This window comes from Brienomyrus brachyistius, chromosome 7 (assembly GCF_023856365.1).
Source record: "Brienomyrus brachyistius isolate T26 chromosome 7, BBRACH_0.4, whole genome shotgun sequence".
Taxonomy (NCBI): Eukaryota; Metazoa; Chordata; class Actinopteri; order Osteoglossiformes; family Mormyridae; genus Brienomyrus; species Brienomyrus brachyistius.
The window spans coordinates 24715993-24733241 of NC_064539.1; the positions used below are offsets into that span (position 1 = coordinate 24715993).

Sequence of the window (17249 nt, forward strand, 5' to 3'; positions counted from 1 at the left end):
TATAAAAACTAAAAATCATGAGTGACTGCTACTTGATATTTGTTTTAAAATCACCTTGAAGGTTGTTTGGATGTTATCTACGCCGTGCACAGATGCTTCAACAAGCCCCAACTTGACAAGGTGATAATTGGCTGGCAAGTCTGACTGCACGCACTTGCTGTGGGTTTAATTTGAACCACAGGGCAGCCCTTGGGGTTTACTTCTGAAACACCAGCACATTGAGTTGTGCACCCCCTGCTGGGGAGGCACTGTCCCTGCACATCCTTATGTATGTTCTCCTCCCAGGGTCCTCTGATTGCTACGGCCTTCACCAACGGCTACCACTGAAGAAGGTGAGTCTGTCGTGTTCGCCAGACGGCTGCTCCTTCCGCACCGGCTGGGCACGGTGAACGGTCCCCCTCGCCGCGTTGTGAGTGTGAGCCTCCAGCCGTGTTTCCGGGCGCGTTTTCTTAACCCAGCAATTCCATCTGTCTTTCTGAAGGGTCTCCTGTGTGGAACATCAGAGAAGTAAATGCTGCTTTGAGCCAGTGAGAAACGCTGGGTGTCTTCATTGTGGCACACCCCGAAAGGCCACGCCAGCTGTCACATGACCTCCCCCCCCCCCCCACTCTGCCCCACCCCCAATCCTACCCAATGGCAGAAGAGCTTTTCCCACTTCCCGTTTCCTCTACTAACATCACTATCTGCATAACATCCCTTGTTCACGTCCTCACCTATGTAGGTCTAATCTATTTTTAAGGTGGCCAGTCTGCCACTTCAACTTTGTTCGAGTGAACAAAAAACATGGAACAAAAGAAGTTTTGTTTTGTTTTTTTTTTTTTAAACAAAAAAAAAAGATTGTAATTTTATTTAGAAGAGCGCACCTGCTTATGTTGTTGCAGTTTTCCTTTGTTTTTGTTATTGTTGAGGAAGTTTAAGTTAACCGTTTTTATGTCTGGACTGTGGGTTCACTTGACTACCTTTGTCATAAATTCGAACCGACATCATGATGTCACGCGGAGGAGAGGGAGAGAATAATTTGCCGAGGATGAACGCGTTTCTCCGGTGAGAATATTAGGCATGGTCGGGGTTGCGGCTCCCATTTTCGTGAGAGTGGGCGTCTGTCTCAGTGTTAGGTTCGTGATGAATTTTAACGCAGAAGCAAGAAAAAAAAACAGAAATCAAAAATCATTTTTTTAACAAAATGACAAAAATGTATATTTTGGTAGTTTTTAAGCAAAAAACCATTTGTAATATTAATAATAGTAATAATAACCGAGAAGGTATTTTTCCGTAATTGGTTTTAAACGATGTTTATTTCTTCCTGTAAGATAATGTACATACAGCTTAGTCGTCGGTGATCTCATGAAATGTCGGGGCGGGGTTAGTTGTGGGTGGGAGGGGTTTATTTTTTTGGACGGGGCATTTTATTTAAGGGTTTTTTTTTTTTTTTTTTTTTAAAGGTTTCGTTGCACCTTGAGACTCAAAATCCAGGAACAGGAAAGTCTGTCATCAGAATATCACACTAAGCAAAAGCCCAGGCTTTTGGGGGGGGGGGGTACCCTAAATTATCACTGGATGGAAATCTTTTGTGCTAAATTATGTTTCAAGTGGTCATCCAGAAATTGGACATCACCTTCCCATTGTTTGCGATTTGTTTTCCAGGGGCCGTCACCAAAGGCCAGGGATCCTGGTACTGGAAGGGTTAAGAGATTTCTCCCCATAACTTTGCAGGGTGAAAGACTCCCTCGCATATACCACAGTCCAACGCTGCTTGCTGCTGTAGCCCATTTAGAAAAAGCTACTTCTCGTTTCAAACAATCTGGTGTTGCCGTTCCGCCTCAGATCACTGGGTCTCTCTCGCTGGTCTCAGCTCGTGCCCCAGAAGGTGCCACATGAACTCATGAGAGACGAGACAGGGAGAGTAATTTTGTGGTGGTCTTAGGATTTTCAGAAAATTGTTATATATTGCGCAGTTTTCTTCGGTTATTTTGTTTGTTTTATTTTTTATGGAATCACTTATGGTAACTATCACTGATTTAAGGAGAAATGAAGGATCGGTTAACATACCAGCATTCCCTGTGAGAACTTTCCTTAAGCCTCTGTCTAGTTCTCTGGCTAAATCCTTCCTCTTCAGGATTTTTCATAGGTGGCATGTGTGTTTGTGTGTGTGCCTGCGTGCGTGTTTCACGTAAACGTGAAGGGTGTGTGGGTTTACAGGCTTGGGGGATTCATATGAATTTCAACTGCCATCCAGGTTTGGTACTGAAACTCCTACGACAGTGTAGGAAGGGTAGACAAAAGCGGGATTTTAAAGCTGCTTCCATAGGCAGAGAAACTGGGGAGACTACAGAGTCCCCATTAAGAGCACAAACCCCAGTCCCTCAGGCGAACACTGCAGTCAGTGCATCATTTTTCGCATTAAGGCCAAATGCAGTCAAAGCATTTTCAAGGCGAAACACTGGCAGAAATTTCGTATCTTGTGGCAAATATCAGCTACAGCATCGCTATTGAAAGTCTGACCAGAATCTGAATGGCGGTAGTACATTCCAGAAGGGTGGCTCGCGCATTATTCAGCTGAGATAGAGGTGCTCATCCCCAGTACTCTGGCCACCGTTTGCGTCACATGACCTGCAGTGAGCCTGATATTGTCTGATAGGAGGCCGCCACCCCCGATGGATTCCAGACAAACAGTAAGAGTGGCTGTGAGGGTGCTGTTATCATTACCCGGCAGAAAGTGTACTGAAGCAAGAAAAGGGAGTCAATTGGGCACAAAAATATATTCCATAACAGCTGTGTGTTTGTAGTGCTTCCGTGTTTACTGATGGAAACCCTTCTCTCACCTCCAAACGCTGTAAAAAAACGGTCTACCTCCTACACTGATTGTTGGAGACGGAGGCTGCACGTGACTACTGCTTGACACAAACACTGTAGCTATTTAACCAACGAGTGAGCAATAAGTTATTTTTTATCTGAAGTAATAACAATGGTGACAGGAATACTGAGAAAGACCAAGGGGCATTAAAACCTCTATAACGTTATGTTTGGAGAAAAAAGGGTGTTTCTTTCCAGGCATTTTTTTTTTTCTTTGTTTATGATTAAAGTGTCCGTATGTTCGGTTGCTGTTGTGTTTCGGTTTTTCCTTTTTGTGATGTGGGGGGGGGGGGGGGGGGCACATGGTCACGCCAACAGATTCGAAAGCTTCGGCTCTGATGCCCAGAGGCGATGTTTTACTTTCACACGCGCGGGAAACCCCGGGGGTCTTCAATTCCTCAGTCTTCCTCCTTTCGTTTTATTTATTTTATGTTTCTGTTTTGTTTTCTTCTCCTCTGGAAATTTTGACTTAAAAAATTCCTAATAAATTATTTTAAAACGTTCCCGTCTGCGTCTCTGACTGCTGGGGTGTCTTGGTCCTGAGGTGGGGGGGTCACACATGGACAAACACGGAGACGGACTTGCTCGTTACCTCACCCGAGCGTCTTGCGCCCAGCCCCGCTAGGGGTCTTGTCCATGTGTTTTGTGTCGCTCCCACCCCTTTGCTCCTCCCACCAACACTTACTCCCACCCCCCCCACCCCCGGGCATGTACATAATATTCAGCTCGGAAAAAAACTTATCTATGTCTGGCTCAGTCGTCAGTTTCTTGCCTTGTGCCGTCTTGATCTTCAGTCCACTTCTTTCTGTAGATTCCCTTCTTTCTTTCCCTCCTTCCTCTACCAGCATTTTTTCCAGTCTCTTCCTGGCCCTCTTCCTCTTTTTTTTTTCCTCTCTTTTCTTATTGCACTGTTTGACCTGCCCTCCCCATGTCTCGTCCGGTATCCCTGGAGGTGGTGCAGCCGGGCTCTAAGGGCTCGTGGAACGGGAGCCTGAACCACAGCCTGGTGACGAGGAGTTTCAGGCTCCTCCCTTACAGAGCTACCTCCTGTTTACCATCTTCACCTGCTTCTGCCCTGCATACCCCATCAACATCGTGGCTCTTGTCTTCTCCGCAATGGTGAGTCTAGCCCGGGACCAAAGTGACCTGGCAAAGAGAGGAGATCTCTGTGCTGCTGCATGGTGTCCCGCTGTGAGAAGCCCACGGCTTCTGGCTGACGTTGACGGGCCCAGCAGCTGGACGTGTGGCGCCCAGTCTGTCCATGTTCTGCCTGTTTTCCCAGTCTGTGTGTGCCCCCCCCCACCCACAGGACCCCACAGCTGCTCCAGTTGGGTGATTGTTTGATTCCATAAATATCAGTTTGCTGTTTCGTTTTGTAGCTTTTCCCGATCTGTTGGAGCGTAATGGTACTGCCACTGGGGGGCTATTTTTATGAGGTGTAACACGGAGCCTTTGTAAAAAGCGTGCATGGTGGCGGAGATGTTTGCACTCCGTTTATCCCTGAGCCCGAAGCGCTGCTGGATCTCAATGAAAAGCTGTTTAGGATTATTCCCTTCAGTATAAATCCAAGAGCAGATAGTGTGAGGACAGATTCCAAAGTGCTGTGTCAAAGATATTTGTCCCATTTCCACATTTTACGGAAAGGCGTTTTAAAAACTCCATCTTTATTGATTCTTCTTAGCATCAAAGGGATCTTTTGACATATCGAAGTACATAAATCTCCCTTTTGGGGAACTTGCACCAATAATCATTTGGTTGACCTAAAGACTGCATTAAAAGCTAATGCCACGAAAAGAAAATATACAAATAAACAAACAATTAGTATGGGGGGTGACTCGCCTTTGAAGTCCATAGACGGATTGGGGGGGGTTATGAAGTCGTTGGAAAGGGGCGTGTGACGCTTCCAATGTCTTTGTAAGAGGATGGAGGTCCAAGTCATTAGAGTCTTGGTGCTCCCTGTCTTGCTGTATGGCTGTGAGACATGGACACTATCCAGTGAGCTGAGACAAAGACTGGACTCCTTTAGTACTGTCTCTCTTCGGAGAATCCTTGGGTACTGCTGGTCTGACTTTAATGCACATTACCTGCATTGAAAGGAAGCGTCAGTTACGGCACTACGGCCATGTGGCGTGTTTCCTTGAGGGTGATCCGGCTCGCAGGATCCTCACTGCTGAGGACCCAAGTGGCTGGGACCAGGCCAGGGGGACGTCCACGTTACACCGGGCTGCGGCAGATTGATGGCTATTTCAGGAGGGTGGGACTGAACCGTGTTTTGGCCTGGGGGGTTGCCCGAGGTGTTTCATCGTGTGGTGGGCCGGCACTGGACCAGTGCACGCTCCCCAGCCTGACCTCACTTTGAAACACTTCTCTTTTAAGACGTTTCCAGAGCAATTTGTTGCCCTCATTGTGATACCAGTAACAGGGCTTAACATCTCAACCATTGTGCCCAGGGCTACCTTAATTCGGCTGTCTGTTGTGCCCCCCTCCCCAGAATTGACATTAGTATGAAGGTGTAGCTGGGTGGGCTGCAGGACTGGGCAGGGGTGGATCTAGGAGGGGGGGGGGCACCACATTGACACCCCACATCAATAAATCTCACCGATCGATCTGTGGATTCCCCCAGTTGTATCATCCGCACCCCCAGTTCACACTCATTTCTCTTTTGGGTAAGTGCCTCAGAAGCTAACAGCCACCCCCCATTACCTGGCTGCCCCAATCAGACTATTCTGCAGCTGCCAATAGCAGTGCGGAGAGTTTATGGCGCCGTGATGGAGAGTCACTCAGGTAAGCTGACCAGTGTCGCAGCTGTGACCCCCCCCACGTGCAGCCCAGGCCCCTCCCACTGACTGGGGATAACTCTCACGAGACGACCTGTGCATGGCGATGCACTCGTGTATCAGGCAGCTGACCGAGTGCCTCCGGGCCGCTAGCTGATCACCATCAGGGGAAACAGCCTTTGCAGCCTCGGGGATCGAGTCACTGAGGAGAGAAATAGTCAGACAGATACATGGGTACCGTAATGAGCTTAGGATGTGAGTCATGGTTTCACAGTGAAAGACATACACATATCAGACATTTTATATGAATAGTTATTAATACGACAACAACCATTGCAGGATCAATATCATGTGGATCGGAATTCTATGAGCTCAAATTGCAGTAACTGAAATACAGAGGGACCCGGAAAGAGTCCGACAGTAACCTGGAGCATTGATTGCGTAGTCTACCCATAATGCAATGCGAGTGTTATTTCTGTGGTTGCCCTTGGTATTTATTTTCACTAGTTCTCACCTGAAATAAAATTTTCCCCCAGAGCTGAATCTGTCTGCATGGTATAGGCTATAGATATAGCAGTCATGTCATACGAGAATGTCATTTATTAAATAGATTTTACGTACCCTATTCTCTGGTAAAGATCTGTAGCTTACTAACCTGCAGATACACTGACTCTCCGCAATGGCCTCCCAGCATCAGGGAATGGTGCCGCTGGCTGGCCGAGTCCACCATCTTATCACTGATTTAGAGATACGTACGTTTATTAAATCTGTCACACACTGCCAAGTCTGTTAACCTGCAGGCATCAAATGCTCTCTGGATAAATGAACTTTGAGGAACTCTAATGGAGAGGGATAGATCAGGGCTCCTCAGATCATGGTCCTCAGGATCGGAGCCCTGCTGATTTTCCATCCTTCCAATCAGAATCAGTAACTATTAAACTAAGTACCTGGGAGGACTGAAAACATGGCCTGGATTTGGAATTGAGGTCCAGATTTGGATAGCACTGGGATAGATCCTGTTCAGTGTTCCCTGGGCAGGTGTGCAGTTGGAATCACATATGCCCACAGCCTCCAAAAGACACTAACAAAGATGTATATGAAAGGCAAGGCCACAGATATATCTTATGTATGTATGTATGCGGTTACAGGCACTGAGCTGAGGTCCAAAGCTGTGACTTCATAAAAATGTCTCTCTTGGCTTATGACTCATCTCTTACCTCTGCCATCTCATTCGTTGCTGTCCTCCTTCCTCATTCATTGCTGTCCTCCTTCCTCTCTCTCTTTTCCTGGTGTCTTCCCCATGTGTCTATGCAGTCCAGGAACAGCTATCTGAATGGGGACTATGAGGATTCACGGAGGCTGGGGCGTAAGCCCTGCATGTGGGAGTCGCCTCAGTCATCATCGGCATCACCATCATCATCATCTCTGCGTTATTCAGTTCATCAAGGTGAGATGACCTTCTTTCACCCACCAAGCAAAACTCTCCTCTTGCATAAACTACTAGGTTACCCACCAACAAACCTTCACCTGAACATGTGTATTCCAGTAAGTGAATTTGAAACCCACCCCCCCACAAAATATAATTATTACCAATCAAGCACCAGGTAGCCACGTGGAAAAACTCCCCTTGAAATTTGCCTGAAACAGCCTATTCAGTGAAATCTACAGAAGGGGACTCCCCAGTCAGCAAAATATACAGAGTGGGTCCCCTGACTGCCCCCAGCAAAATACCCCCCCCCCCCACACACACACATACACACACACACAGACACACTGAACTTCAACTACAGGTGCACATTTTTAATTAACAACATGTGTTTGTATTTATTTCCCCAGCAATAAGTCTGGGATTAAAGAAGAAGAAATAAAAACACAATCGGAGAGATCGGCTGACCGGAACAACTGAGAAAACACGAAATACTGAGGAACGTCGCCGCGGCTCTGGGATCGCACCGCGTGAGCACGTCTGTCTCGCCAGAAACTCTTCCTAAGCTTTGATGACGCCGTCGTCATGTTGAATGCCAAATAGCGAGCATTATTTACAAGAAAGAAACAGTGTTGTCTTCTTTTCCAATTATTGTTATTTGTCTGGGGTAAGTGAACATTCAAAATATTATTCCTTTCTGAAAATAGCAACTCATACTTTAAGAGATTTCACGTGTTCATTTGGCAGCATGTTAGCAACGTGCCTCAGTGCTCTGCAAAAGTATTCATCCGCAAGGAACAAGGAAGCTATATCAGCTTTCAAAATATGCATTATTATTGTAATCTTATTTTTAATATTAGAGTATATTTATCCTATTTTTTTCAAGTTTTAATGCTAATATCCATCATTTTGTTATTTCACAGATTGCTACCCCCAGTAAGTCTAAATCATTTTGCGAATATTTGTGATTTATAATATATATATATTATCTGTATAAATATTCATATATTGACTAAACGCATTACACGATGAATAGGGTAATACTGCAGTATTATTTTACGAAAATATTATTCTTTACTTCGTGTAAACATGAAAATGCCACAATTTTAAATTGTTTCTGCAGAATCTCGTTTTATATAGCCTGTCAGTTATTCAAAATAATCATTTAAATTAAAAGAATACGTGTGTTATAGACTCTAGTTAGAATATGCCGCGTGAGAAAGACTGTTGTCATAGGATAAGTACAATAATTCATAATAACTGTGGATTTACTGTTTGTCCCGATAGTTACTTTGCCAGCTTGTCTTCTTAGCTGGATTTTAGCAGGAACTTTGAAGGGGGGTTGCGGCCGGTCAGTGAGAGGTGGGGTAAGAAACGGACACAGTAAAAAAAAAAACAAAGTGCCCTTCAGTCCATGGGGACGACTGGAGTGTCCCGTTGATGATGGGTCCATTTCAAAGAGGGGAAAATAAGTAATGCACCCTTTTAGCCACATCTAATTCCCCCCTCCCCCCCCCCCCCCCTCCCCCTTCCCCAGGACAGCCCTCTCCCTCGGTCCTGTTCCGCTTGCGTGAACTCTTTTTATTCTGCAGTTACAATAAAGGTTTTCATAGGAATTTAATATGTAGATTTCCTGTTTTAAGAATCATCAAACACTTATGTAGGAAGAAAGAGATCGACAAATATAACGATCGTGTTTTAAAATCCTGCAATAGAAGGGGCGTCCTGTTAATGAATATCCTAGCAAGTAAAAATTGTATCGTAATTTTATTTTTATTGAGAAACAGAGACAGGATCGATTTTCATGTTTGTAAACACCCTCGTATACCACCTTGCGGTAAAATCTCACCAAGGTTACAGACAATATCTTGCAGCGAAGAGAATAATGTAGACCTAAGCAATAAGCAAGATGCGCCCTCAGTCATGACAGCCGTCTTTTGACGTGCTCCTGTATGTCTTGTGTATTGTAAAAAGTATAGGATAATCCGTGGGAATCAAATGAAATTTTGATCAGATTTTGATTTCAACTTCATTAAAATGACATGTTTTTCTCTTTAGTGGTTGTATTTACCGAAATTAAAGCTGATGGTATATATTGGAGGACGATGTCACGGTGTACTGTATACACAACTTAAGAGTACACATATATTTGAAACAGATTCTTGACCCGCTCAGCATTGGATGGAGGGGCATAGAGGCCAGATTATGCCAATAATCGTTACGTTTCTTTAATAAAAACGTGAGTTTTACCCGAAAAAAAAGTTTGTTGAATTTCCTTATAAATGTAAAACTCTTGAAATAAACCTTTTATGTTAACAAAGACGTTATGGATAAGTGGTTGAAAGATGGACTTAAGGAAGAGTGTATCATGTATCCGATCCTAAAGAAAGTTGAAACGTGGTCTGTTGTACGTATGCGTAAAGTTATGAAGACAGTATGTACATAATCAATTTTATCGTGTATATTATTGTGTGCAAAGTAATGTAAAAGGCATTCCTTTAAAAATTACAGTACATCTTTCACAAAAAAAAAAAATCAATGTTCAGCTAAATCTGGCAATCCCGAAACATGTATTGGGTATTCCCAGCGTGACGGCGTATTCCCAGCCTTTAACATACACGTAGAATCCGAACATAGAGACTTGTCTAATTTACTACATCTGTAAAATACATAGACTGCACTGATGTTTGTTGGAGGGCGGTGTGTTATTCTTGCACTGATGTTGATACAATTACAGTTCCTGTATGTTATTTATGTCTTAATAAAGAATGAATCCACCCTGACAATCTGTCTGTCTCATTTGTCGTAATCGATTTTTCATTATGTCTTTTGGGGACAGCAGTAATTTCCATGCATTAAATATGCATTTAATGTTGTTATTATTATGATGCGCGCAACTCCTTCGAAATTATTCGGAACCCCTGGCCTACTTTGTACTGGGGTGCCGACTTTGGTCAACTGGTTGGAGTGAGATTTTCAGGTGGAGGCAAGTCTGCACATACGTGCACGCGCATTTACATGTATGCAACAGTTTCATTATACCTAGCAAATTGTCTTTAGGGTTTGCAAACTACCCCGACGTTTTTGAAGTATTATTTTATTATTATTATCATTAGAATAATGGAATAATATAGATCCCAGGATTTCTTGCATGAGCGTGAGAGTCTGAAAGCCTGAGAGTCACGCCAGATGCGTGAGAGTTGGCAGCCCTGCGTGTAAATTGTGCGGCTCGGACTCAGGAGCAGAGTTCCTGCCTTTCAAAAGGCAGGCATCCCGCTGCAGGGGAAGGTGGAGTCTGCTGTGACTCACGCAATGAAGCGCTGGGGTGAAGGACGTGTTACAGGCAGGCGCAGATGTTGTTCACGGGGTGGTCCGCTTCCTCTCTCTTTCTGCATCTTGCGCCAAAGGCAATCTGCAGAGTCTGAAGTATCCTGTACTTCGATATGTAATCCTATCACCCGCCAGAGGCTAAATATAGAACAGATTATATGATAGTTTAGCCCATCCTTCGCCGGAGCTATGACTGGACGAAGCTGGGTCTGGGCGGCTTTCATTTATGAATCGCCACCGAAACCTCACCATGATACTCTGCAAACATAATACCATTAAATGTGTTATTCAGTACGTTGTATATAATATTATTCTTTGTATTATCGACGCCTCCTTTGGAGTTAATGACGTATTTTGAGCTAAATCATTTATTTTACATACATTGTCTTGCATTGAGGACAGGCCTATCTGTGTTACATTTTGCAAACAAACCTTGACAGTTCGAGTTGTTACACCGTGTTAGTGACCTTTTCCAAATTTTATTTGACAGCTAATGCATAGGTTTGTTGTGTATATATTTGTTGTAACGCAATTCTGTTTCGCTGAAGGTCATTCTGTTGGTGCAGATCAGAACATTATGTAAACACGTCAAAACAACGATTTCTAAGAACGCTACAGTGTTATTTTTTTAATTAAATTGTGTTTCGCCCTATGCAACCGATGCCCTTGATATTTAGTTGTTTCTATGTTATCGCGCTTCTCCCCACAGCAGGTAACACCGTGGATGTTTTTGAAGATTCGTAAGTAGATGGGAGTAACTCCATTCAGTCCAGTATTACCAAGCTAAGAACATATGTTCGGTATCCCGTTGTAATAACGGTTCCACGCTTAGCATTTATGAACGACATTTGCACGAATCAAACAACGATCATTATGCTATTGTTAGGATTTCTCAATGGATGGCGCTAAGACCCCCGCATTACGATCGAATATGTATTATACCACGTTAAACCTTAATGTTGGCTTCTATTTAATAAGACACGAGAACAGAAGCGGGATAAGTTTAACCTTATATTGCAAGACTCCTGATTTCAAACCTTTGTACCTTAGCGTGTTTGGCCAAATGCAGGTTATCGTGGGCAGCGCCAACGAAGTATGAGCAAAGATTCACCGAATATACTATATACGTGATGTATAACTTTCTAGTTTTCAGGAAACCTATTATTTTGAGAATCCCGGTTGACAATATATCCATGTGCATGGAGTCATTTTTGTACATAGTTTATAGCTGAAATGTATTAAGTACGCTTTTCAAAACTCCAGTTAAGCTTGAATTAAAATGTTTTACCGTTTGAAATATGTTAACCCCCACTAAGCTATAGACGAAAATATAGAAGATCGTTTTCTCGTATGCCACTGTACGATCTTGAGGACGGAAGAAAGGGTTGGCCTTCGTGATGACGCAGAAAGTTATTTGCATCAAACGCCGAAAAATGGCGAAATAATAACATCAAGAACGATAAGACGCATAGAACTGAAGGTAAGGACACGTACTGGGAAAAACTTTATTAAGACGTGACTAATGCAGCGTGTACATGCGCTAAGCGACGCGTACGTGTATGATTTTAATGCACTGCCGCAGGCACGAGTTGCATATTCAAAGCACATCTTTTGCATTCGTGCAAACAGGCTTAGCCGCTAACTTGTATGCAGTCATGCATATTTACAGTGTTTCCTTAAAGGCGAGGTTAATTTCATCATGCAATTAACTTAAGCATTCGAGCATGATTTATGTTGGAAAACAGTTTTGGTTACCGATGGCGATTCTGAATATTTCGTACATGTTTCTGTCAGTGAGACTTCTCCTGCTATCGGTGGGTATATGCACCTGTATCGTGCTGGATGGGTGTTATATATAGTTATATATAAATGTAATAATAATTTTTATATAGATATATTTTTTTTTTTTCGTGCCGTCACACTGCCGCAGATCCAGGTTTTGCCATTTGACGCGGCGAAACTATGGGGAACACAAGCAGCGAGCGAGCGGGCGTCGGCCAAGGGGACAAAGCTCACCGACGGGACAGTCGCGGGGCCAAGGAGGGCGAGTGTCCCAAAATCCTTATGGACAGCCCTGAGGACGCGGACATTTTTCACGGAGAGGATATTAAGGTGCGGGACACCAGGCCGTGTGTGATGTGACGATGGGGTTGGTGTCCTGAATATACGCCTAGAGAGAATCCCCACTTGTCCCATTTTGACCTTGGCTCTATAAACAAGTCAATTTATATCAAATAATTTAAATGTAAGGTCTGATTTCAAGTCTTTAGCATTTACACTTGATATGAGTGACACAGATGAGTAAATAATCGTGACGTGAGTAATTATTTAATATGATTTAGTAATTAAAGTGCTTGTTGTTGATGCTCTACTTTCTAAATATTTTCTTTAAATATTGACAGTGTATAATTAGTCCTGCTCGATATTTTTATATCACTGGTCGTTATCAATCTGTATTTCAACAGTGATACTGTAAGCGCCTGCAGTAACTGAATATATTTTTTGGACAACAGGTGGCGTGATGGTTAATAGGCAGAACATTATGGGAAAATGTTTGACATGCGGTGACATTTTTCAGTGCTGCGATGATGCATTTCAGGCAGTCTGTTGCGATGTGTTTATTGCATATGTTTATGTCGCGATGATGAAAATAGGATTTATCGGTCAGCACTAATGGTCAGCACTAAGGACACTGCAGGTTCTGGTAAAAACAATGTCATTCTATTTTCAACCTTTAAACAGGGTGCAACCTACATTTGTTGCTGTTTCATATGCAGTTGTGTAGACAGGCAATTTTTGGAGGATGGGGGTTGCTGTAGCTAATTCAGTGATGCCACGTAGTTTGGCAATGGATTTTTTCTGTTGGTAATATTGTCCTTGTGCTGGTTTTTCAAAGGCTCCAGCTGAGAAGGAGTTTCTGACTTGGCAACCCGATCTGGAACATGATGATAGCGGCATCCAGGACCGGCCCACCGTGTTCCGATGGACCGGGGCTGGCAAAGACGTCTTTGTGTCTGGATCATTCAACAGCTGGGCCACTAAGATACCTCTGATCCGGAGGTGCAGGATGTGGGGGGGGGGGGCGGGTGCAGTTGGGCTTACTGTTGCCATAGCAGCAAAGCAGTGGAACTCGTGGTCATGAAGCCGCAAGTTTGTGGGTTCGAGGCCACAGGACGGGGACTGATCCTGTACTCTTCTGTTAGGCATTCTGCCTGTTGTTGAATCTTCAGTTTTATAAATAGACCAAGTAGACCAGCATCTTTAGATTTTGGTAAAAAATATCTGCATAAATAATAAATACAAGTGACAGCGACACTCTTGTGATCATTGGCTAATTTATGTGTTTGTGTCTCTTTGTTCTATTAAAATGTCCGTTTCCTCCTAAGCCAGAACAACTTTGTGGCCATAGTTGGCCTCCCAGAAGGTGAACACCAGTACAAGTTCTTCGTTGATGGTCAGTGGACCCACGACCCCGCAGAGGTGAGCACATCTCCAGAGCAGCCTGTTGAATGATCCAGACACAGATGTCACGCGTTGCGATGGGAATCGAGTCATGCTGCTCAATGGTGTTTCCAGCCGGTGGTAACCAGCCAACTCGGCACAGTCAACAATGTCATCCAGGTGAGGAAGACGGACTTTGAGGTCTTTGATGCACTCATGGTCGACTCACAGAAATCCTCGGACATGTCAGGTAGGGACAGCCAAAGCTCTAAACCAGTGTGTCCCAGTCCGGTCGTTGGGGACCCATGTTGGGTTTTTGCTCCCTTCGAGCTTCCTGCCAGATAGTCCACGCTTTTGCTCCCAGAAACTTGAGCTGTCTGTCGGTCCCCAAGGACCGGATTGAGAATCGCTGCTCTAAACCAAAGATCCAAACACTCTTATGTGTTACGGTTATGTGTTAGATAGTCTAGTTCAGAATGATGTGAGTTTGTAGTTACTTAAGTGGACACAAGTGTTTGTGATAATGACGGTTTCCCTTGCTGGACCGTAAGCCACCTCCTCATCATATCCAACCCCAGACTTGTCCAGCTCACCACCTGGTCCGTACCACCAGGACCCCTACATGCCTAAACAGGAAGAGGGCGCCAAGTCCCCGCCCATCCTACCGCCACACCTTCTGCAAGTTATCCTTAACAAGGACACAGGCATTTCTGTAAGTGACTGGCCAATCAGGGCACTGTGTACTCTGCACGTTGGCTGGATGCTTAACCACCTTTGCTCCAGTAAATGGCCTGAACAGCACAAGTAAGTCACATGTCCAGAGTTGACAGTTTAGTGTTTGATGTAGGTCATAATCTAAATGAGTGGTTCTCAACATTTTTTGCACCGCGACCCAATTTTTACCATACCAGCTCAGTCGCGACCCCATGTCAGGTATAGGTTTCAGTTAACGCTGTGGTCGAGTGTACAGTGCACTCTGCAGTTTACGCCAATCGATCCCTATTGCACAAATCTGATTGGATGTGCCAGTGAATTTTAAATTAAGCATCTGTGGTCTGGCTTCTTGGATTGGTTGAGTGTTCACTAGTTTTGCACTAAGCATTTGCAGACCCAAGACCTGTTTATATAGGTTAAGTCTAGGATTGGGGCTGGGAAATCTGATCGTGGATCAGCATAGGAGCTTGCTGGTTTTAAAATGCCTACATTTCCAGCTCTACCTCACAACCCTTTCAGAACTTGCAGCGACCCACCGTGGGTTGAATCACTGATCTGAATAACGTTTCACGCGCTCGTGAGATGGAAGCAGTGACGTAAGCGAAATAAGTTTTTAATCCTTGCAGTGTGATCCTGCCCTGCTTCCGGAGCCCAACCACGTCATGCTGAATCACCTGTACGCCCTCTCGATCAAGGTAAGCAAGCTAGCGACATGAGCACGCGCTGAAAAGCCCATGTGAAGGTTTTGGCTGCAGGAAGGGCTCTCCTTTGCTCCCCCTTCAGGACGGCGTAATGGTGCTGAGTGCCACTCACCGGTACAAAAAGAAGTACGTCACCACTCTTCTGTACAAGCCCATATGAACGCTGGACACTGAGACGTCTGTCGATTCTCGTCCTGCTTTGCCTCTGCTGTTTTCAATCACAAGCACTGCCGTGACATCTTTTCATTTTCAGTCATCCTCAGACAAGTGTAGCCAAGGAGCGTGAAGAAGATTTCCCAGAATGCTTTGCCTCAAAATTGCACGGTGACAAGCTTGCTCCTGCTTCCCTAGTGGATAAGGGAAGGTTCAGCGTTTCTAGATAACGGGCCTCAATTCACCAACCGTTCTTAAGAAGTAGTTTCTTCTTAAAACCCACTCACAGTAAGCAGTTTTAATGAAGATTTTGACATTCAATGTTTTATTTGGGATTTGTACTTAGGTAAGAACAGAACCAATGCACAATCGACGGCACATTCATGCACATTTGATTGCTGACAAGTTTGTTCAAAATAATAGCTTATTGCGTTTTCTTCAATCCTGCAGTTGTATAATATTATAGGATTAAAATTCCAACAATATTTTTATTATTTATACAATTAAAAAATAATTTAATTACAGTTTTACTAATGAATATTTTAATAATTATTTATTACTAATAATTTTTTTTAGCAATTAAATTATTGAAACAAGTAATAGTATCCTATGCATTTTCTTCGTCATTGCATATCCACCCTGCCAAACATGACGGCTCGTTTGCCGTTCACATCCTTCAGCAGGACCTCCACTTCAGAACCGCCGAAGTTATTCTTACATTTGCAGTCCGGTGCTCCACCGGGGGCCTGGCGGGGACGTTTACCTATGCTAATTAGGACCACCACACACATGCTTTCAATTTACGAGGGTAGTGGGACACGTTTGCTAAGGGATCTGTGGTTTAAGGACATGTCGCGAATCAGATGTAGGCTTTCTTAGAACCTTCTTGGGATCTTTCTCAAGAACAAAATCTTAGGATGAAATTGTTGAACGAGGCCCACTGTTTGTAGAACTCGCACGAACTATTGAAATGCGACTTTTTTGGTACAAACAGTGTTTTTCTTCTCTCTCTCACTAAGCATCTTCAACCAAGTCACATGCCTGCATATCTAATGAGTCTCTGTCATCCACATGTACTTGTTCCAACCGGAAAATCGTTTACAGACATAATACTCTAACATTCTGTTTATATCGAAAGTAGTATACATTTTTGATTTGTTTCTTACAATTAGAGTTTGCTGCTGAAATAGTGTAAGGGGCTGCCAGGAGAAATGAGGGACCGATGGCTGGGAAACTGAACTGAATGGCTATGGTTCAGGGGAACCGGGCCGGGCTCCTCCGGGCCCTCTCAATATGCGATTGAGGGATCTGCCCATTTCCTTGATCACTTCCTGCCGAGGTTATCGCCACCTGTAGAGATTGGGGATTGGATGTATCTGTGCCCAGTTTCTAACATAATAAAGGATGTGATTCTGTGACCACCCTTTGCCTTGTCACAATCATTGCGTGAGTCAATACAGTGACCTTGGAGAGTACCCAGTTGCACTGCATTGTGGGTTTGCCTTTGTGTCTGTGTGTATATGCATATGAGAACCAGTAGAGGGCAGTGTGTTACCTTCTTGTCTAGTGAACAAATCCAAAGGACAATCTATTAGCCTTTATTGCACCTAATTTGTATCACCTGCAGTTGGCCTGCATCACATTGAGTAGCAGCAGGGTTTGGGTGTCACTGCCTTCGCTGGGGAGTAATTGGCTTCACTGGCTGACTGACATCCCTGGCTGGGCTCAGTGCTGCCATTTCCGTCTCACACTCACACAGTGGTTGGGTTGCTGGTTTAAGTTACTGGTTTATCTTGGAGCAGTAAGGCGCCAGATGTGGGTCAGTCTCAGCCTTTCTGGAGGCTCGCTTGTTTA

The 17249-nt window shown here is 44.2% G+C and overlaps 3 protein-coding genes and 1 pseudogene across 4 annotated transcripts in view; all 4 read left to right on the forward strand.

Annotated features, from left to right (window-relative positions):
• Window positions 1–1366, forward strand: part of LOC125746835 (RNA-binding protein Musashi homolog 1-like) — a 25549-nt gene extending 24183 nt beyond the window's left edge. Inside the window, 2 exon segments of the mRNA XM_049021380.1 lie at window positions 286–332; window positions 482–1366. Coding sequence (XP_048877337.1) covers window positions 286–327 — 42 coding nt within the window. The 3' untranslated portion in view covers window positions 328–332; window positions 482–1366.
• LOC125746832 (golgin subfamily A member 6-like protein 22) overlaps window positions 1–17249 on the forward strand; it is a 51764-nt gene that overhangs the window by 6548 nt on the left and 27967 nt on the right. The window lies entirely within an intron of this gene.
• Window positions 3752–7081, forward strand: LOC125746414 (transmembrane protein 233-like; annotated as a pseudogene).
• LOC125746836 (5'-AMP-activated protein kinase subunit beta-1-like) lies at window positions 11009–16816 on the forward strand. 2 transcript variants are annotated; one of them, XM_049021381.1, is made up of 8 exons: window positions 11009–11866; window positions 12317–12498; window positions 13283–13446; window positions 13773–13866; window positions 13963–14077; window positions 14406–14539; window positions 15168–15236; window positions 15325–16816. In XM_049021381.1, exons 2-8 carry the CDS (start codon window positions 12349–12351, stop codon window positions 15400–15402), a joined length of 804 nt encoding a protein of 267 aa, XP_048877338.1. In that variant the 5' UTR covers window positions 11009–11866; window positions 12317–12348; the 3' UTR covers window positions 15403–16816. The 2 variants fall into 2 exon arrangements, with proteins under 2 accessions (XP_048877338.1, XP_048877339.1); XM_049021382.1 differs by lacking the exon at window positions 11009–11866 and adding an exon at window positions 11888–12200.

Excerpts from the sequence above, each read along its gene's own strand:
- LOC125746836 (XM_049021381.1), top strand. The coding sequence starts at position 12,349 with ATGGGGAACACAAGCAGCGAGCGAGCGGGCGTCGGCCAAGGGGACAAA. Across the intron at positions 13,867-13,962 it reads GGACCCACGACCCCGCAGAG|CCGGTGGTAACCAGCCAACT; the intron begins GTGAGCACATCT and ends TGGTGTTTCCAG. Across the intron at positions 14,540-15,167 it reads ACAAGGACACAGGCATTTCT|TGTGATCCTGCCCTGCTTCC; the intron begins GTAAGTGACTGG and ends TAATCCTTGCAG.